The sequence below is a fragment of the Symphodus melops genome (assembly GCF_947650265.1).
Source record: "Symphodus melops genome assembly, chromosome: 7".
Classification (NCBI taxonomy): Eukaryota; Metazoa; Chordata; class Actinopteri; order Labriformes; family Labridae; genus Symphodus; species Symphodus melops.
The window spans coordinates 21,268,396-21,289,365 of record NC_136697.1 but is presented as its reverse complement, the minus strand read 5'-3'; the positions used below and the strand labels follow the sequence as shown (position 1 = coordinate 21,289,365).

The 20,970-nt window shown below is 41.3% G+C and overlaps 2 protein-coding genes across 2 annotated transcripts; one reads left to right on the top strand and one right to left on the bottom strand.

Annotated features, from left to right (window-relative positions):
* The first annotated feature begins 2,557 nt into the window (after positions 1–2,557).
* On the top strand, positions 2,558–10,810 carry dapk3 (death-associated protein kinase 3). Its single transcript, XM_079347444.1, has 9 exons — positions 2,558–2,665; positions 3,385–3,500; positions 5,016–5,376; positions 7,046–7,175; positions 7,344–7,392; positions 7,490–7,516; positions 7,628–7,780; positions 7,898–7,943; positions 8,721–10,810. The coding sequence occupies exons 2-9, from the start codon at positions 3,439–3,441 to the stop codon at positions 9,252–9,254; spliced, it is 1,362 nt and encodes a 453-aa protein (XP_079203570.1). The 5' UTR covers positions 2,558–2,665; positions 3,385–3,438; the 3' UTR covers positions 9,255–10,810.
* Positions 10,811–11,596: 786 nt separating this feature from the next.
* On the bottom strand, positions 11,597–20,421 carry LOC306826391 (polyhomeotic homolog 3). Its single transcript, XM_079347688.1, is given in 15 exon segments — positions 11,597–12,675; positions 13,130–13,415; positions 13,773–13,902; positions 15,054–15,154; positions 15,449–15,619; positions 15,952–16,241; positions 16,448–16,571; positions 16,661–17,274; positions 17,486–17,696; positions 17,851–17,940; positions 18,096–18,254; positions 18,343–18,414; positions 18,499–18,654; positions 19,112–19,324; positions 20,226–20,421. Coding segments are annotated over 14 exon segments (2,736 nt in total). The 5' UTR covers positions 19,289–19,324; positions 20,226–20,421; the 3' UTR covers positions 11,597–12,520.
* Between the last annotated feature and the right edge of the window lie 549 nt (positions 20,422–20,970).

Below are 20,970 nucleotides of genomic sequence, written 5' to 3'. Positions count from 1 at the left end.
TGAATGAAATCCAAATAAGACTAAGAAGCAAATAAGACTGTCAGTCACATCCGTGATTATTTCTATGATTATTAGTGATGATGTCTATGCTCTTTGTTTTTTTTAATTTTCATCAGCAAAGATTCTTGATGACTGCGAGGTTGAGAATATAATTTCAAAGTATGTACAGAACAATATCAAATTCTTTCTTTTAGTTTTATTTACTTATTCAAGTCAATCATCACGACTTTTTTCACATTATGTTTTCACACTCAACAGTTTGGTGCATCAATGGTTTTTTGTTGCAGCTCCAGAGTTGTGCTTCAACCACAGAAAAGACAAATCGTCTTTAAATTAAAAACTGTCCCTCAAGTACATGTGTGGGATCACATGACTTTGACTCTTGAAGTCAAACTTCAGCCCTGGTTGACTGGCAGAGCTGCAGCTATGCTTTCCATCTCTAACCCTGTATTTTCACTGTAATTACAGTTTAGCCTCCAGTATAACTGCTTATCTGCAGCTTTTTGCTTTTCATTTGATCTTCTGCTCCTTCACTGCAGAAAAACAGGAAGTACTTCTCAGGTCAGTTTTTTTTTTTTTTTTTTTTTACAAATACAATTTCAAACGTTGTGCTTACATGATTGTGCATATTGTTGTCTTAAATAGAAACTCTTGTGCTATTGGTATTATAATAAGATGTGCAAGCTTGTCATCTAATAATGTATTGTTTTGTATCGCTGTATGAAGGTCTTTTTAACTTTAAAGATTAGAGAAGCAGTTTACACAAACTGTAAAGGTTTGTGTGCACAAATAGTGCAGCAAATATGATTATTATACATATTTCCCTGTATGGATACATGTTGGAACATTTATTTAAAGCCATCCTGTCTTCCCACATAATTCTAATTACTTTACTTAAGTTTGGTATTAATCCATTACCAGGCTGTCCCTCCCTCTGCCTTGACCTCTTTGTGATAAATTACTGGGTTAACGAGTTTCGGTCCTCTGACCATTCGGCTGTATTCATTTTAACCTAAATACAACTAAAACTGCCCAGATGTAATATTTTTACACTGTGTAATTCTAAGTCTCACTCATAAATTACTTGTTGACAATTAATACCTAGACAAGCAAACTAGGATCTGTTTGTATCAAACATCCTCTGCAATATCAATGAAATATTAAAAAATGAAATAAGATCTCAATAAGAGTGTCTAATTTGTAGTTTTAAAATCCAATGCATGTTGATGAAGCAGGTCTCGTTGGTGTGTAGCACCTGTCCTTCGTATTGTGTTTCCTTCCCTGAAATCTGCTATTCAAATGATCCTCCAAGATTCTCCATTCAGGTGTTGATGACTTTGGGTATTTTAATAAAGAAAACTAATTGAGAAAAATAAGCAGTAGCAGAAGCATATTTATAGCAGTTTTCACAGAAGGAAACACAATATGGAGGACATGTGCTTCATCAGCATCCATTGGATTTTAAAACTACAAATTAAATGGTATAGGTCTTATTGATATCTTATTTCATTTCATTTCATTGTTATTGCAGAGGATGTTTGATACATATCCTCAATGCCTATACTAAAGGGTGATAACTGGTGTATTGTATATGCTCTGATAGTCTTACTTATAAATACTTAGTATTTACATTGTTTTGTTGTTGTGTCATGGTAACCTCTGACCGCCTACCTCACATGGAGAGTATGTTTTTAGGATGACATCAGTCTCTCTCATAACTCTTTGCTGTTGCAAGCCTGATCTTGTTTGTCACTGACGTACTGCAGCGGCTTGATTAACTCAACATGATGTCATCCCATATGGTCCCCCTTCTGCCGAATATTTACCTGCATCGCTCGACAAAATCACCGGAGCTGAACGGATGTTAGCCTTCAAAATAAAAGGCTACATTCAAACGTGTTTGTATTTTTGTTTGCTGTACACATTGACAACGACACTATTTTGAACAGCATATGAAGCATTGACACACAGACATAGCCTACATTAATGCAACTATTATATTCAGAATAGTGGGGTGACATTAAGATAATCTTTTATCGATTACCAAGAGGGAAAATTCTGCATTTATGTAATATAGACGATGAGTGAGGAGACTTAATCTAGGATATATTTATTTTGGTCATATCTAACCTAATCTACATTACAGGCTGACCGACTACTGCCTGTCTTTAAACCCAACTTCTTTTAAAAAAAAAATCTTAATTTTCCAAAAAAAAAAAGTTTTTAAGTGACTCATCCAGCACATCCAGCGGAGGAAAAACAGCCTTTGATGTCAACAGTGACTTGTGAGACTATTCATGCAAATCAGTTGGTACTTCCTGGTCAATCAGAGACAGAGCAGGGAGGATCAATAAATCAATCAATGGTATGAATCAGAGGAGATTAAGAAGCAGGTATATTTGTTTATTTATCTTTACTCTGTGGAGACAAAAAAAAACCAACACTACAACACTGCTTGCCACCATTTGTTTAACCCAAGCACCCAACACATTAAAGGTTTTTTGGACATTGATTATTTTACTATACACCCGCATCACGTATTTTACTTTGACGAAACTCCGGAAGTCAGTGTTTCTATGACGACTCACTTGACGTCGTCCAGTCGTGTACGTTCTCACTCTGAACTACTCTGAAGAGGAATGCAGCGCTCGTAGCCAAACGTACTGTAAGTATGCATTGTATCAATACTTTAACGCTTCATATTTTATTTACCGCTCATCTGTTTTAGTTTTAATAATGTCGGTGGACATTTTTAACGCAGTAATCACTCTCCACAAACAGGGGAAAACCGGTGTTTATACAGTACGATAATGTAAGCTAAGCTAGGCTAGCTCTCTCCCGTCGCCGAATTAGACTTATATCTTTTCCGTATGCCCTTCAAACTCAGCTGGGATGATACACTATATCAGTAGTATTGGCGTCTTTTTTCGTGTCTCACTTGTTGTTTAAATAATTATTTCATTTCGCTTAGAAAAACGTCCCACTAGATGCTTGTACAGTACCCTTTACGGCGCCCACCAGTCTCTGTTATACGATGCAGTAAAAAAAAAGAAAAAAATCAGAAAAAATATTGATTGTAAAATGTTATTCAAGGCTTCGATGAGAAAAGACTGTGTTGTGTGGCGGATTCTCAGACCCTTTAATTGAGTCAGATGGCTGGTTGAGGGCAGGAGATGATGTCAGTAGGACTGGTATGCAGAGGTCTGACATCAGCCTGAAAAACTAAAGCTGACTCTGGCCAAATAAGGAGGAAAGAAAGCCAGGTACTCCCAGCTGGAGAGTGGCTTTTATCACAGTTTAGGTGACTTTGGCTTTGTTTAGTTATGAGCAGTGTTTAGTTGATTAATCTTTCCCTTTCTCCTTTTTTTTTTTTTTTTACCGCAGTGAATCAAAAGGTGTTAATCTCATCATCATCATCATTGTTCCTGTCACCTCACCATGGCTGGCTTCAGGCAAGAGGATGTCGAGCTTTATTATGAGATGGGAGAGGAGCTGGGCAGGTATGTTTGCAGATTTATGTGTCTCTTTCTCTTCTGACAGAAAGAATACCTCTTAAACTAAAATCATCTGATTGGTACTCAGTCTGCTGTCACTGTTTACACTGGATTCTTATCATGTGACCTTGATGCATCGAAAACAAAGTTATGTCCTGAAGGATGCATTTAAAACATCATATCCATATGCCATCAGCCATTTACATGCCCTTTTTTATAATGAAATGTGAATTCAGATTTATACATGGCATCGTTTTAGGACTTGCAGTTTCACGCAGTTAAAATCCCTTGACAGCATTAGTCGTGTTTGAAGTGAAAGAACGAGCTGCACGTCATCCAAAATATCCGATTAGATAAAGGAAAATAAATATTTATTAATGTATCAGAAAAAAAACATGACATATCCCTTCATCTCTGTGCTTGAGATGAAGCACAAAGATGCTAAGAGAGAGTGAGTTGTTAAATGTTGTTGCATAAAGCTTTCTCCAGCTGAGCTGTTGTTTTCTGCAGTAATGCAGCAAAAGCTTGACGTCACAGACTTTCAATGTGCCTTTCTACCTCTGCTGAGTATTGTGTGTGTGTGTGTGTGTGTGTGTGTGTGTGTGTGTGTGTGTGTGTTTGTGTTGGTTATGCAGTTGTCTCACATTGTATGAAATAGTTTCTCTGTACTTGAACTCAAAATGACGCCGGCTCTGTTTATATGTTTGCACACATACTGTTCCGACATAGTTTATCAGTGTGTCGGCTTAATTTCCTGCTGCTTTGAAAACCAGAAGCATTTTCAGTCCAACTCTTTAAATAATCCATTATGCAATACACGATGTGTTTCACAACCTCGGGGTCAGGAAGGATTGGACAGGTCGAGTGCGAGGACCTCCTTTGTACCAAGACGTTTAGTTTGGACCCCTTAAAGTTGCATAAAACAATCAAAGTAGTTAAGTACATTACGTCAACCTTTTCAAGTATTAAAGGGATTTCTTCTTATTCATGCTGTGCACAGAATTGACTGTCATTTGAAGGACACACAAGTCGAATCATTTTGAACGGTCCTTTATTGAGAGTCTTTTGTCGTACCTGCTGCTTTCACAGGCTCACATTCAAACTATATGAATATGACAGGAGGGAACCAGAGAGAGCTTCAGAGAGCTGCAGGTTGAACATTGAACACACGAGGGAACGTCCTCTCACTGCGTCTCTCTCTTTCACCTGTTTGTAGCGCTTGCCGCTGTTTCATCGTCCCTCTGCAGTCAGACGACTTAATGCTCCCCGGCTTCTCTCTTCCTCTGCAGACTGATCTGTCTGATCCTTTTATCTCGTTGTCCAGTTAGTTGATCCGTCATCCATCAGTAAAAGTGTCAGAGCTCATTTCTTATTTGAGGTGTTTGTGTATGTGTTGTGAGTGTGTCATGGTTTGAGTGTGTTCATACTGGACTCCACAGTTGACTCATTGAACCGAATTTAATCATCATTATAATGAGTCGAAATCTTTCTCTCTTTTTTCTCTCTCTGTCCTTCCTGCAGCGGACAGTTTGCTATTGTTCGTAAGTGCAAGGAGAAGAGCTCAGGCGTCGAGTACGCGGCAAAGTTCATCAAGAAGCGGCGGCTGTCGTCGAGCAGGCGCGGGGTGAGCCGCGAGGAGATCGAGCGCGAGGTCAACATCCTGCGGGAGATCCAACACAGCAACATCATCACGCTGCACGACATCTTTGAAAACAAGACGGACGTGATCCTGATCCTGGAGCTGGTGTCCGGAGGAGAGCTGTTCGACTTCCTGGCCGAGAAGGAGTCTCTGACGGAGGAGGAGGCCACGCAGTTTCTCAAGCAGATCCTGGACGGCGTTCAGTATCTTCACTCCAAACGCATCGCTCACTTTGACCTCAAGGTCAGCAGTATGTGTGTGTGTGTGTGTGTGTGTGTGTGTGTGTGTGTGTGTGTGTGTGTGTGTGTGTGTGTGTGTGTGTGTGTGTGTGTGTGTGTGTGTGTGTGTGTGTGTGTGTGTGTGTGTGTGTGTGTGTGTGTGTGTGTGTGTGTGTGTGTGTGTGTGTGTGTGTGTGTGTGTGTGTGTGTGGTTAAAGCAGCTGCTTTGTGAGGGTGTAGTCATAGTTGACAGGCTCAGTGGGCACAGTCGTCGTCTCTAATGCTGGAAGGTTGAGTGTTTGATCCCCGCTCCTGCGAGCAACATGGCAAGAAACTTAACCCGAATCGTTCCCCCGCTCCGTCAGGGTGTATGTGGGTCGCATGTGGTCGGCCACTTGGTGCGCTAATTACCCCACAGGGATAAATAGTTAAAAAAAAAAAAAAAAATAGTTGACGTGTTAATGAGAACTTCAGGTTGGGTGAAAGGAGTTAAAGCCATACCTTCACTCCACATCAGTGTGCACAGACATTTTTTTTAGATATTTTAAGATGAATAACTTTCATCCAACTCAAAACCCACCTGTTTAAACTGGCATACTCACTGTAACTGTTCACTCCACACTACACCTGTCTTTTGTTTGTTTTTATGTTTGGTTTTAACCTGATGTATTGTTTTTATCCACTGTAAGGCGACCTTGGGTGGCTTGAAAGGCGCCATTAAATAAAATGTATTATTATTATTATTATTATAACTTTCAGTCAGCTTTAATAGTCCAGTGTTTCTGGTGAAGCGTCCACCTTTAATGTAGTACAAGTTCTAACAGAAATAAAACTATTTCCGGACTATTTAATTCATCAGTGTGCAATCTGTCTATAAACCGCTCACACACCTTTTGATCATATTAAATCCCTTAAATACAATGTGCAGTATCCACATTGACAACCATTGTATACACCAGTAACTGTGAATATTGTTTTATGTTCCACACTTTAAGTCTTTTGTGCTCGTACATAGCTTATTATTCTACCTGGTGCTTATTTTAGTGTCTCTATTCTATTTTATTTCACCTCTGAATTATTTCTTTACTTCAATTCTGTGTTTTTTAGAAACGGCAACAGCCAAATTTCCCCCGTGGGATTAATAAAGTATTTCTGATTCTGAAAAGACGTGACGCCGTCTCAGATCAAATCAGACTGTAGAGAAACTCTGAAGTCCAAGTTTCTGTTTAGACTCCTCTGAGAAAAGGTGTTGGAGAACAGAATATCCAAACATTTGATAAGCAAACCCCTCGCCGTAAGCCTCATCACTCGGCCTTGTTTTTATAGTAATGTAAATCAAGTTTAAAAAGTGGCTGATGCTACTCCCCGTGTTCTCGTGCGGCACATGACAGTTTTTAGTGTTTGGTTGTTTTTTATTAAGATAGATCATCCTTTACTGATCCCCAAATTCTGGAGTCACAGAACAACAAGGACAGAAATGAGTTCAAACCTAATGTGATCCCGAACATCTCCACCAAAATACGATTATAACAAAAACAACATCTATAATCAGATCGTTACAGAGGATCTAATAAAATACAACATTTAAAGCTTTGCTGTTTTCCTTCTTCAAGTGCTCATGTTTACTTGTTTTAAACGGCATGAAAAACAACAAACACATTTTCTCATCATGGTTTCTTGTTTGTCTCTTTCAGCCTGAGAACATCATGCTGCTGGACAAGAATGTCCCGAACCCCAGAATCAAGCTGATCGACTTCGGGATCGCTCATCAGATTAAAGCTGGAAATGAGTTCAAGAACATCTTTGGAACTCCGGAGTTTGTCGGTGAGATCGTGTTTCTTTTTCTTGAATATCCGAGTATCCAAGTTTTTTTTTGTTTTGTTTTTTCCATTGTGAACCCAAGCTGGCGTGTAAGTTAAACCCCTGTAAGTGAATGTTCCAGATCTCCACATCTGCTTGAAATGAAGGCGTTCATTCCTCTCTGCTTTACAGCGCCAGAAATAGTCAACTATGAGCCACTTGGACTGGAGGCAGACATGTGGTAAGATTTGACCCTCTTTTGTTTTTGTCCTTTATTTTACCCGTCACTGACCAACGTGAGCTCTCTCCTTCATGATTGGTTCTTCTCTTCTCTGCAGGAGTATCGGAGTGATCACATACATCCTGTGAGTAATGATTCATCTCACCGCTGGAAGGCGTTTACATTTGATTCAACATGAAACCACTTCGCCCCTCATCTCCGCTGATGTATCAAAAGCATATCTTTGTCCCTGCAGGCTGAGCGGGGCTTCACCTTTCCTGGGTGAGACCAAGCAGGAGACCCTGACCAACATCTCTGGGGTCAACTACGACTTCGACGAGGAATATTTCAGCAACACCAGTGAGCTGGCAAAAGACTTCATACGCCGCCTGCTGGTGAAAGATCCAAAGTATGCACTCTCTCGAGCTCTCAGATAACAAAGAGAAACCTCGAGTGTTCACACCTTTGCTTAAATGTATTTGTCATTTTGTCGCTGCTTGACCATTTTATTTCTTTCTTTTTTCAGAAAGAGGATGACTATCGATGACAGTCTTGAACACCCATGGATTAAGGCGAGTCATTTCTTCAGAATTCAATCCCCTGCTGACATTGTCTCGTGTTCACTGACTGTCTGCCAGGATAACAGACTTTTATCCAGACTTCTGAGAGTGCTGACAAAATGCATCTGTGCATTTTGAGTGTTCATGATTCAGTGAAACTCGTCACATGTTACCGCTAGCTGAGAAAGAGCTCAAAGTGCCACAACACACAGAAAGTCCATGAGCACTTGTGTTCTTTTCCTTTCTGGCTTCTTTGTAGAGTTTAAATATAAAATGTTTTTCTGATCATGCTCTTAAAGTAATGTAAGAAGTCTTTATCTTGGTCGACATCTTCTCCTCATTTATTTACATTTTTGTAGTCTTAGCCGACGTCTTCTTTTGTTGCTCTCGTGTCAAAGACTTTCTAAGATATTTGTGGCGTCGAAGCTTCTATCCAAACGTTTCATTTTCAAAGTGTTATTTTTTACTTATTTAAAGGAGTCCCTGCACATCTGTTCTTCGCTCGTTCTCAAATCGAGCTGCTCAGTAGACGTAGATTTAGCTTGTTGCAGAGATGACTTGTAGGCTGATAAGTGACAAGAAGTTGCACAACTGCTTCTCGAATGTGGTGAGAAACAGGCAGTCTGATATATAGAGATCAATAAGTAAACATTCTCCTCACACCGTAAACAAAAAATGAAAATGTGTTTTTTTGTCTCTTAAATATCTTTCTTACAATTGGATAACAAACTCCAGTATCATTGAGGGCAGTCCTCTTTATTCATTCTTTTTTTTTTTTTCCCTCTCCAGGTGATTAAGAGGAGAAATGTTCGCCAGGAGGAGAGAGACCACAAGACTGAGCGCCGCCGCCTGAAAACCACTCGTCTGAAGGAGTACACCATTAAGTCCCACTCCAGTATGCCGCCCAACAATACTTACGTCAACTTTGAGCGCTTCTCCCAGGTCCTCGAGGAGATCGCCGCAGCAGAGGAGGGCCTGAGGGACCTGGAGCGCAACCAGCGCTCGTGCAGGGAGGACGTGGCGGCGCTGCTGTCCATCTACGAGGAGAAGGAGGGTTGGTACAAGGAGGAGAACCAGAGCATCTCCAGCGACCTGAGCCACATTCGCCAGGAGCTGCAGCGCACTCAAGCCCAGCGCAAAAAGAGCCAGGAGGAGACCCGGCTCACCATGCAGGCCGCAAACATCCTCAAGCGCAAGTTCGGGCGCCTGGAGAATCGCTACGAGGTCCTGGCTGAGCAGGTGGCCTCTGAAGTCCGCTGGGTGGAGGAGCTGGTCAAGTCCATGTCCGTAGACAAAGAGCACGGCTCTGTAAGCATGCCCTGAGCTGAAGTCCAACAAATGACTAAGTGATCTGCAAGTATCGTCCTGCCCGTCTACTCCGCTCCGTGGAGTGTGAGCGGGTCAGTCGTCATCATAAGCTCTGCTGCTGCTGCTGCCCATTAGGAAAAACACTCCACCCTTTGTTATGTAAAGCTCGGGAGAAGCTGCAGGAAGCAGAGAGGTACAATGCTGAATCCATTCCCTGTTGAAAAGGCTCATTCCTGTTTTATACCTTTTTTTAATTTATCATTTTAGAGATGTCATGTCCCTTACAGTTTACACTTTTAATTACAACTCTATCAGCTTATTTTGCAGTTGTCAGAATTGCAGATTTTGAAATACATTCATTCGTTTTTTTCTTGATTCCTTGATCACATTTGTTGTAGTTTTTTGAAAGCTGTATGTGTCGGCTCGTTTTCTCTTGCCTCAGGTTATCAGCCAGCGATATGAGGAATCTTCACAGAGATACTCTGAGAGGTTCGCTTAGAGTTCAGGGGTAGTTACTCACATTTAGTTAAATTTCAGATTTGACTGCAGCTGACATCATATGTTCACGTGTCAGGAGAGTGTTTCGACTTTAAAGAATGCAATAAACCATCAGCGATAAACTGTATAGAAAAAGAAAGATGAAGGTCATGGCGTTATTTGACAGGTCTGTGAGGTCTTGACAGTTTCTTGGAAACGATGAGATGATTTGGTCCCAGTTAGATGGACGCTGGAGACAGAGAGCTGTTATTGGCTGTTAAATTCCTGGTTTTTCCACCATTATCACTTTAAGTTCAATTTAATGTTTGGAGAAACAGATTTTTCACGTGACGCTCTCCTTTTCTTTTTAATAAGGCCCCTCTCTAAAACTTTTTCCAACGTGTGTCTGATTAAAAGGCTGAATCATGAAGTTATTTACTCTGACTAACTGTCTTACATTTAGACTTAAGTTAGCCAGTAGGACTAACTTTGATCATCCTCTATCTATATATCTATCCCAAATTTCCCCCGTTCCCCCTTATCGTTATCTTCCCCACACTTGGAATCCTCCGAGGAACGTTTGTGAAATGGAATCTGAACGAACAGACCTGTCAAATGAAGCAGTGTTTCCAGACTGAGAATGTATAAGCTCATCTCTGCAGTGCCTGTAAACTGATCAACCTTGTTGCCTCTGCGAGCACTCACCCGTCATCGAGTCAATGACATTTCTATCACATTGATATCGCTAAATGTCTTAAACGCAACGACTTTTTGCACAGTAGCCTTGTAAACCAAATAGTGTGCATGGAAACCTCGTGTATAAACTTGTAACTCTGGTAGTGTTTTCATCCGGACCGTCCCTGCACACGTCAAAACATTCCATCGATGCGTTTCACGTCCAGGCAACACATTCCCCATGTACAGCATAGAAAGTCTATGATATATTCAGTAGAGAAGAAATGTACTCTATTGCACTTACATGATTGTAGCATTGTTCCAAATATATATTTTAACCTGTCTCAAAGTTGTAACAGAGCTGTAAAATGAAATCCTGTCTGAACTAGTTTCAAATAAAAAAAGAATCATTCATGTGACGTCTCCATGTGCCGTCATTTAGTGAAGAGTTTTACTGTGTATTTAGTATCTCTACTTGATCACTGTTTCACACGGTCATGATGCAGAGAAGACCCTTCCATGACAGACAGAAGGTGCGTTTCCCCCTTTAGCAGCAAGGTGGCTCCCTCTAATGGTGGTCCGCCAGAATACATTTCATCTTTCACCTAAGAGCTAAAAAGCCTAAACATCAACTTTCTCTGGTGATAAGACGAGAAATGAATCACCTGAAAGTCTGAGTAGACTGTCCCAACAAAGACTTTTTCTGGGGATTATAGATTTAGATTCAGACAACTTTATTAATCCCAGAAGTTCAACATAATTGAGTCTTTTTATTTGTTCGTTATGGTTTCAATAAATAATTCATAAATAACATTGTCATCAGTTTTGTTTCCAGGAGCCATTCAAAGTGTGTTTCCTGATTAAGTGTATCAAATCTGCAAGCTAGTCATCACGTATCTGTTCAGTAAACTGTGACTGGGCAGCATCCTTTAACTTGGTGTAATGATGTAAAGGTAGAGTTGTTTTACATTCAAATGTACAGAAGCCCTGAAAGGCAAGTGAGACAAAAAGGCAAAGGATTACCATTTTTTTAAACGTGTGTTCTTACCCGTGTCACGACCTAAGAACTGACAACCAAAAAAAACCACATCATTATTAGTTTCTTAAATTAATCCGTGAAACACACGGGGAAAGTTTTCTCACCACGTTTGCGTACTTTTTTCAAATCTATGAAAACGGGTGAAAAACATCTTTCACACTCGAAGTGTGTTAAAAACTTAAACAACACCGTCCGTTAGGTAAAGTAGCAACCTCATAAACCAAAGTTCTTGATGCACCGGTCTCAGGTTTGGAGCTCTTCGGTGCATCATCCCCTACTCTCTCTGTCCCTGTGTTTCCTGAAAAAAAAAAAAAAAAGCTAAAATTTACAAAAGAAAATCTCAACCTAACTTCAAACACAAAATCAAATCTGTAACATTTCTGCCATAGGACGCCGGTAGCCTGATGGTTGGTGTACGAGCCTCAGGTTTGGGTCTGGACTTCAGCTCCTTTCCAGAGTGTCACTCCCTTCTCTCTGTCCCTCTTATCTGGCTCTATCCACTGTCCTATCTCTCAAAGAAAAGGTATAAAAAGTCCCAAAGAAATTCTGCCATTGTTTTTGGCGATAAGTCTGGCCAAACAAAGTTTCTACAGTGGCACATTCACATGTGAAATAGTCCTATATGATTCTACCAATCAAAACCTTCCCCTGCTGTTTCCCAGATTAAAACAAACTATAAAAAGATCTTAAAAAGATTATCATGGCAGTAACCTCAGTCATAATAATGAGAAAATAACATATTAAACGCGTATTGAGGAGAATTTAAAAAAATTAAAATCATTGAACTCATTTTGCCCAGCCTGTCTCTCAAGGATTCCATACGACTGATAAAAGATCATTTCAAACCATTTTGAAACAAATGGACAATCAGAGTCAAAGTGCTAGAACCAGTTCAATGTAATGACAAGAGACGATGGAAGGAAACGCTCATCTGTGTGTACAAATCGGCAGTGGCAGTGTGTGGAGTGATAGCTGTCTGAGGAGACAGTACATTTGTTATTTCAGTTCAACATGTTCACCCCTCTCTGTTGAAGAACACGTCCAGATCGAAGCAACCATTCCATCCTTACGGAGCAGAAATGTTCGTTGTTTATGCATCTTTCAGGGAGTTTATGTGTGCACAGATTTTCAGCGCTGGTCCCAGTTTAACGTTCATGCTGCTGACCAGGTGGTCCTCTGTCAGCAGCAGTAGAGCCTGCCCATCGATTTCCTGGGAACGAAACTCCTGGGCTACATCCTGACCACCTGGAGGAAAGAGAACATGTGGATGTGGAAGGTGAATAGAAGCTACAAATATGTTCACGCGAGAACAAAGTACATTCTTTCAATGGCAACACAGCCGTCTACAGTACCTCACTTATTTAAAGTCTACCATTGCAGTTGCAGTTTGGATGCACAAAAGATCCTTCCTGTGAAGGAGCTTATTTTGCTTTAACAGCCAGCTTATCCAAGACTTAAAAGAAAAAAAAAGGAATTGTGCAGTACTTTCTCAATGATGTTTAGATTTTTTCACTTTTTATAAACGATCATTCTAGGAGTCATTATTTTCTTTCTTTGACAGAAAAAAAAATTGTTATTTCATTTGATGCCTTTTTGCTCGCATATTTGCACAGGTCAGCAGTTCAACTTATCTTAATTTACTGTGTGAGTGTCTCTGTCATTTTTGGTGTCCGAGGGTTGGCTGGTGTCGTAGCCGTACCTGGCAGAGAGTTGATGAAAGAGAACACTTGCTCTACGTTCCAGTTAGACGGAGGGACAGCGTCGTCGTCCTCCCTGTCAGATAGGCAGACTGTCTCCGTCCCCCTCTGCTCCCGCTCTTTCTCCCTCTCCCTCTCCCTCTCTCGCTGTCTCTCGGCCTGTTTCCGGAGCCTGGTTGTCATGGGAACGGTAGGCTCTTCCTCCTCCTCCTCCTGTTCATTGTACTGGTCTCCCTCATCTCTCAGTGAGATTTGAAAGTCCTCCTCCGAACCAAGCAACCTTGAAGTCTGTGAAAGACAAAGACCAGCAGACAAATATTACATCACTTGTGTTTTTTTTGAGACAACATGCTTTTTACTTTTCAGTCAATGGTTAAATTAAACAGCCTAAGAGACTTCGTAATTTACTAGTTTTAATGCTGATGTCTCAGTGTGCCCAGGTGATTTTTACCATAAAGGAATTTCAGTAGATGGGGAAAATTTCCCATCAGGCTAAATTTAAGAAATGTATTCAAATTTCAGTGCTCTCCTTTAAAACTCTGGATGCAGCTGTTACCCCCGAGAGCAGCTCGTCTCAGAGGACCAGTGATCCCTGCAGCACTTCAGCATGTTGTTGTGCGAAGCAGGTCGCTGATGTTAACTGACCTGTCTCAGAAAATGTTCTCTGGAGGCTCCCTTGACTCTGCCTGGGGGTCGTCCTCTCCTGCCCATCGGCCTGTGACCCCAGCGCCCTGCTCTCAGCATGCTGATACGCTTGGTGCAGCTCACACTAAACCTGCACACGCAGATTCAAAAATATTCAGAGAGATGCAAACACTTCATGCAGTCCATTGCAGTTGATCACATCTGTGTAGCGATGGCCCTGCAGTCAGGATGTCATCCATGAAGTGCAGCAGCCCTTTGAGATGATATTATTCATTATGTGCCCAGTGCAGACAGTTAGACAGGCTTTTGTTGTGCTCTCGACTTTCAGCTCTCCTCTCTTTAACGCCTCGAGCCGTCTCAAAGAGAAAGCTGGTTGTGATTATACTCTTCAGATTGTTTCTTTAAACCTGAATGACGCCAAATGGATTCCAGATGTCAGATTACATTTTTTACCACCATTTTTTAGAAGTGATAAACATAAATCAGATTTTTTAAATCATCATTTAAACAACAAATTATTCTCTTTTGCAGCAAAAACTCTGACTTTTTTATCCGTTCTGTTCCAACCATAATTTCAGCACCTTGCTCGAGGGCATGTTTAGTCATTCATGGGTGAGAGTCTTACTCAGTGTTTCCACATCACTTTCCAGACACAAACAAAAGTGGATTTTAAACAACCTTTAAAGCCCAATCCAGCAAGGTCCTTTTTAAAAAGATATTTATCCAACAAAATCATGAACGAAAAAAAACCTTTCCTTGTTTTGAGCTGTTTACTTTGGTGTTGCTTTTTATTCATCTGATCGTTGTAAATGTCAAAACTAACACTTTTTGAGTCCATCTGTCCACAGTTTCGGTACGCGACACTGTGAGTGCTGGCACATGAAAATGAAACACACTAACATTTAAATAGTTTGAATGGGTTTGGAAAGAAATGAAACTGGACGTATGAGAGGAAGGGCTGTGTCAGGCTTTGGCTACACAAATAAAATGTGTTCTTTAAGTACTAAACTGACTATTTGGGTCTTTAAACAGGATTTGATGCCAATAAAAAAAGATGTGTATAAAATTAATCATAATGTTAATTATCAATAAATTCTGTAACAACACCACAGCAGGACTGGTTACATGCAAATAGAATTGTTTACCAATAGTATAACATAAAAATACCTAAATAACTTTTGACCTTGTTTATCATCTAGTGGTTGTTGATGCTTTGTATACTGTTTTCTTGAACTGTTGTTAGTTGTAACGGAATCTGAGTGAGTGCGTGGGTTTATTTACCTTCTGACACACGTCATAGAGCAGAAGCGTCTGGAGCGCAGAAATGTGTAAGCGTAGCCTCTGCTCCCACAGAACTCACACTGCAGCACACCTGACACACTCTCTGAAACTCCACAGGACCAGGTGTTAGACACACACGTACACTCCCACACACACAAATACTGAAAGGTGACAAATTCAAGCGAAAAAAAATGAACGTGATTAGTGAAATATATTCAACCTAAGTGCTTTCATTCATGACATAAAGGGGTCTTTAAATGGTTAGATGGAAATTCATATTTTGTGAATCTACTTAATGTCTATAGGAGGTATGATGTTTTTTCCTTAGAAAAGTGCCTCCCTTGGGAATTTTAACAGTCAATTTACACACAAACAAATGCACCCCGGCATGCACACACCACCTCACCATCTGCTGCAGTGTCATCGTTTTCCATCTCAGAGTCTGTGGAGTCAGACAGGTCAGCTTCCAGCAGACTGTCCTCTGCTGCTGCCGCTCCGTTGGTTTGCATCTCCTGGGATTCAGGAAGTGAAGCCTGCTGGTCTGTTAACAGTGATGTGGAAACCACCTGGATTAAAAGGTAAATTTACCATGTCAAAATTCACACGCAGGCGTGGAAAATCATGTGCACCGTGTGTAGAAACACATGGGTGAGGCTGGAGTGATTTGAGGAGAATTGAAGGAAAACATGTTTTGACTTGATGTTTTAGGCGCTGTCCTGGAAAGAGTTTGGACGCAAAGCAAATTCCCTTAGGGGCAATAGAGGTGTCATTCATTCATCCTTTTTTTTTTAGAGGTATTTTTTTCCCCTAAAAATATGTTTGTTTATATAGATTTAGTTTATTTTACTGTATGTTTGGGTATATTTTGCACTTGTAGTAATGTTGCACCAGGACATACCGGGAAAGGCTCCAGGCCCTCTCTGATGACGAAGCCCTCCACAAGGTGTGTCAGGACGTGTGCTGTGAGGATCCTGTCAGGGCTGGCTGGGGGACTGGCCGGGCAGGACAGAGGCTGGCTGGGGACTCTGACTGCTGCTGGCAGGATGGGAGGAGGTAGAGGAGGAGATGGAGGAGATGGAGGAGGAGGGTTGCTGCTGCTATTGGTGGAGGTGATCTGGGACGGCTGTTCAACATTTGGTGACCTCGTCAATGAGGGACCAGATATGATGGAGGGGGAATCCAACACGGCTGAATCACAAGAGAAATAACAGTCTGAACGTGGTTTCGTGAAGCAAAATTTAACCAGGTCGCTCTTTGTTGTCCAGGTTAACTTTTAGGACTTCTTGTTTCTTGGGGAGGTTTAAAATAATTTGACCTTAGTTACCATGAACATTTTTCACTGCTACTCAGTAAAACTATTTTTTTTAATGTATTCTCTTTTTGTTTTCTTTTACCTGTAACATTGAGCTCAGGAGGCACAGGAGGGACTGTTGTGGACCTGTCACTCTGTGAACTCGGAGAACATTTGTCTTTCCTTTCTGCTGGGCTCAGTCCGTTCAATTTGCCTGTTGGCTCCATCTAAAATGTCAACCAAAGGGCCATCAAAACAACTCATACTGAAAACAGGCAAAGCTTCCAACGCTGAACAACAACTGATGGTGACTCACTGATGCGGCTTCATCTCGTCTGACTGGATGCACCTTCAGATCCACAGCCACAGTCTGAGGAGGTGGAAGGTTCATATAAGGCATTTGAACCAGAGCCTCACCTACAGGGAGCTCCTGCCCTCTGAGCAGCAGCTGTCCTGACTGCACCGCTAAAGCATGGACCGAGTGCAGGGACAGCCTCTGTAGGGAGGCAGGGGGATTCTTGGGCAGCCTGGGGAGAACCAGAGGTGGAGGAGGAGGTGGAGGCTGGTTCTGCACTTGAGGGATTAAGGTCCGACGCTGGGGAGCTGCTATTAGAGGAGGAGGCTGAGGCTGGACAGCTGCTGGGACTGAGGTCTGAGTTGATGATGCAGAAACACGAGTAACAGAGGAAGAAGAAGAAGTCGGGGTGTGGTTGTTGGTTTGTGACTGTGTGCTGTCTGTGGTCAGTCTTTTAACTGAAAGAGAGAGAGGGGTGGAGTTGGTTTCTTGAGGTGTGACTCTGAGGCCGATGGGCTGGAGTTGGCGATGGGGCTGAGCTCCTCCTGCAGTCTGCTGGAGGATGAGCTGGTGCTGCGCCACCCGCTGGCCCGGAGGATAGGACAGCTGCTGCTTAACCAGAGCTTGGGTCTGTACTGAAATGAGAGCAATACAGAGATGGAGATAAAAAAAAAACTTACAAAAACGCAAAACAAGTAACAACATATATGTAACATAACATCAATAAGGTTGTAGGTATTCTTGAAAGAGTTGGGTCTTTAGCTTTTTTTTTTTTTAAAGGTGCAAAGGGACTCTTCAGATCGAATGGAGTTTGGAAGTTTGTTCCACCACCAGGGGGCAGCTCACCTGGGGTTATAATTTGTGGGCCTGAGGACAGCTGGGAGACACCAGCCGATCCGGTTTCTGTTGAGGGTTCAGTCTGCTGGTTGGTCTTCAAAGCACATATTGATGTCTTGGATAATGTCGCAGCTTGAGACATGTTGGATGGCTTTAAAATCACACTGTGGGCTGTGGTTAGAGAGCCAGGCAAATGTGCACGCAGAGCTAGATTCTGAACCTGAAGATAGGCAGAAAAGAGAAATCCTCAAAGAGAAATCTTAACTTTTTTTTTTAACCCCATACCTTTACATTTTGAATGAAGCTCAAGCTAGATGCTTGAGTACGACCTATCAGCTGGGGCCTATTATTATAGCGCCTGGCAAAGTTTGTACCTGAGTGGAGGTAGATAACGAGGGACAAGAGGTGACAACAGGGAAGTCTGATTGAACGGCTGCCACCGGGGCTGCAGGAGTGAGAATGAGCTGAGAGCAGAGAATGAAAAAGCAGATAAAGACGGATTGCAAGATGTTTAAAAAAAGAGATATAAAATGTACAAAACAAAAAAATGCCTTCTGTGGAGATATAAATCTATCTACCAGAATAACAAATAGCTGGAGACATTTGAAAAGGGTTTCACCATCTGAGTGCGAAGGTACATTTGAGCTTGGCTACAGTTGGACGGTCTGTTTCCCAGGAGCATGGCCTGCTGGGATATAGAGGTCGCTGCACTGGTAGAGTTAGATGCTTGAGTACGACCAATCAGCTGGGCTGTTACTGGAGATGCTGGGAGTGTGATCTGGATTCACGGGTAGCATTGAGGAGAATGATGTTAAGGTTATAAATGTGCTTAGAGCTGAATTTAAATGTAAAACACTGATACTTACAGAGGAGGCAACAGGCGGATGAACCAAACTGCTGCTTGATGATGAAGGGGGCTGCCTCTGACAGACTGAAGCCTTAAAACATTGGAGAAAAATGTCATTTCCTATTCTTGGTGTTAAAATGACTCTTGATTCTGTACAGGACATCATCAATCTGACCTGCTGTAAGGAGGCCAGGCCCTGCAGATGGGGGGAGTGCTGGTGCTGCTGCAGGGCTGCTGTCTGCAGCATGAGGTGCTGCTGCTGGGCTGCGTACATGTGATGCAGGTACTGGGCTGCCATGCTCTGAGGTCTGTGGATGGCGTGCTGTATCACCTATTTCATCAAATGTTGGACACATCAGGCACTTCACAAAGGAATTTCTGTTTGCTATCTAAAACTCAAGGTTAGTAGTTTTAAGTAATCGACTGGCTTGACATACTTAAACACTTGAAAGATGCACTTTCTATTACCTGGTCTACCTTTTGTGTCACATGAAATAGTGACACAGTTTTTTATTTTAAAAAGTGCTCTTTAATATAGGTTATAATAATAATTATTATTATTATTGTTATTATTATTATTATTATTATTGCCGTTCTCCCAGTATTACAATGAATCCCCTCAAAATACAATCTTGGACAGCTGTATGCAGCTGTCCAACATCCTGTTTATTTCCTGAACCACTGTAGTCAAGAATAATAAACCTGCAGGGTCAGCCTTACTGTCTATTGTCTGGACCTCCTGCCTGTGTAATGAAACATTCACTGAGGACTCAGGTCCTGTCTATTACCTGGACAGCTTGGCTATCTGGTGAAACGATGCTTAGGGAGGTAGAGGGCGCCGGGGTGCACATCGTGCTGCTGGAGCTGAGTGTTGCCATGGTGACAGTAGCTGATGGGGTGGTGGTGGTGGTGACCACAGTGCTGTTAGCATCTGGCTGTTTCGCTCCTGAGCTCTGTCGATCCATCTCTCAGGTCTCACTCACATTCGATGTTGGGAAACACTGAGGATGTGAAATAGACAATAAAAGAAGTTTAAAATAATCTTTTCAAAATGCAATTGAGTCCGACTGATGGAGGTTTACTGCTTAACTGTTTGATAGTTTTACACATTGTAACTCTGCAGTGAAAAACAATCAGGTTTAACTTACAAAAGATGCTATACAACAATGTTAAGCTGTTTGTCAAACAAAACAATGTCCAAACAAAAATATTACTTCAAAATAGGACTTCTTAGATTATTGATATGCACATTTAAAGAACTAATAGTATTAATATTGTTTAGAAAATATTATTTAATCAGCAGTGTTAGGTAAAAATTTGTCAAATCACGTTTTTGTTAGTAATAAAGAAAACATCAAATCATGAATCTACAAATTTAAAGCAACAGATCAGACACTTACTTTTTTCCCATGGTATTAAATACACATTTCTAAAAAAAAATTGCAATGTGTGAAAATTGTTCACATTAGTGATTAATTTTCTAAATGGGTGTAAACGTTATTAAGATATCTTCTCACCTGTAAAGACAGCCTATACACACATCTGCTACAGTGCAGCAGGGTTTTCTTTTTTACAGTCAACTGCTGATCAATAGCCTATACAAAATGTAGCTTTTTTTTCTATTGGAAGGTAATGATCTTGGTTTTTTTACCATATAACATAATGCTGAACGCTGTTGTCTCTCCTTATGGCAACTTGAATATTGATTGCATTTTGCTGCAGCGCCGCACATCTCCATTACACAATCAGGGTATTCTCGATTAACCACACCATTTACAAATAAGCTTGAATTTGAGGTTCACATCTCATATTCGGATAACAGTCGACAATCAAGGTGTCTGCCCATGCCGCTTTGCCTCTCCTCAGTCAGACAGCGCTTTATATGCATGCACAATCATTCACCTCTTGTCGGCGTTACCTGCCCGGTGTTGATAGACATGGGGCGTCAGGAGGAGCTAAGCACAGCCAGGCACATTGTTCCAGTCATGAGTCACACGGATGCAGCTGTACAGTCTAAAATGGAGATTAAAAATAAACATCAACGGCAAGCTATATAGAAGGCGAAATATCTATATTTTTTAAACCCTGACACAGCACCGCTCGCAGTGCGGGAGGACCTTCCACATCCCGCAGCGCCCGCAGCGCTCCTGCTGCATGGACTTGGAGTCCCACGGGTGTACATAGGTTATAAGATGCATTTATGCTTTAAATGAGTTTACTTTTTTTCTTTTGTCTGTCAAAAAAAGAAAACCAAAAAAAACTGAAAATACCCGCTCCAAAAAGGAAAATGGTTTGTATACTGTAGAAACGTGTTATTGAGGCCAGACAAAAAAGGACTATAATAAAATGCATACTGACATTTGGGAATTCTCTCCATATGGTTTAAGGCTCTTTGTTTTAGAAGGACCATTATATTATTATATTATGCTACCTCTGGACTGGTCATCACGACCAGGATTTTTATTGAGAAAAAGGATAAGGAGTTCCTTATCATAAAGGATGGTCTTTTAACATGGAAGTGTAGTTGTATAAGAATTATTTGAAAGCCAAAGAAATATAGGCCTGTACGTGACATACCACAAAATGTTTAGAGCACATGCATGACAATATTATTCTGTCCCTATTTTGAGGTCACTATGAAAAATAT

Coding starts and splice junctions, on each gene's coding strand:
- dapk3 (XM_079347444.1), top strand. CDS start 3,439: ATGGCTGGCTTCAGGCAAGAGGATGTCGAGCTTTATTATGAGATGGGA. Junction 3,501..5,015: donor ATGGGAGAGGAGCTGGGCAG/GTATGTTTGCAG, acceptor TCCTTCCTGCAG/CGGACAGTTTGCTATTGTTC. Junction 7,393..7,489: donor GGACTGGAGGCAGACATGTG/GTAAGATTTGAC, acceptor TCTTCTCTGCAG/GAGTATCGGAGTGATCACAT.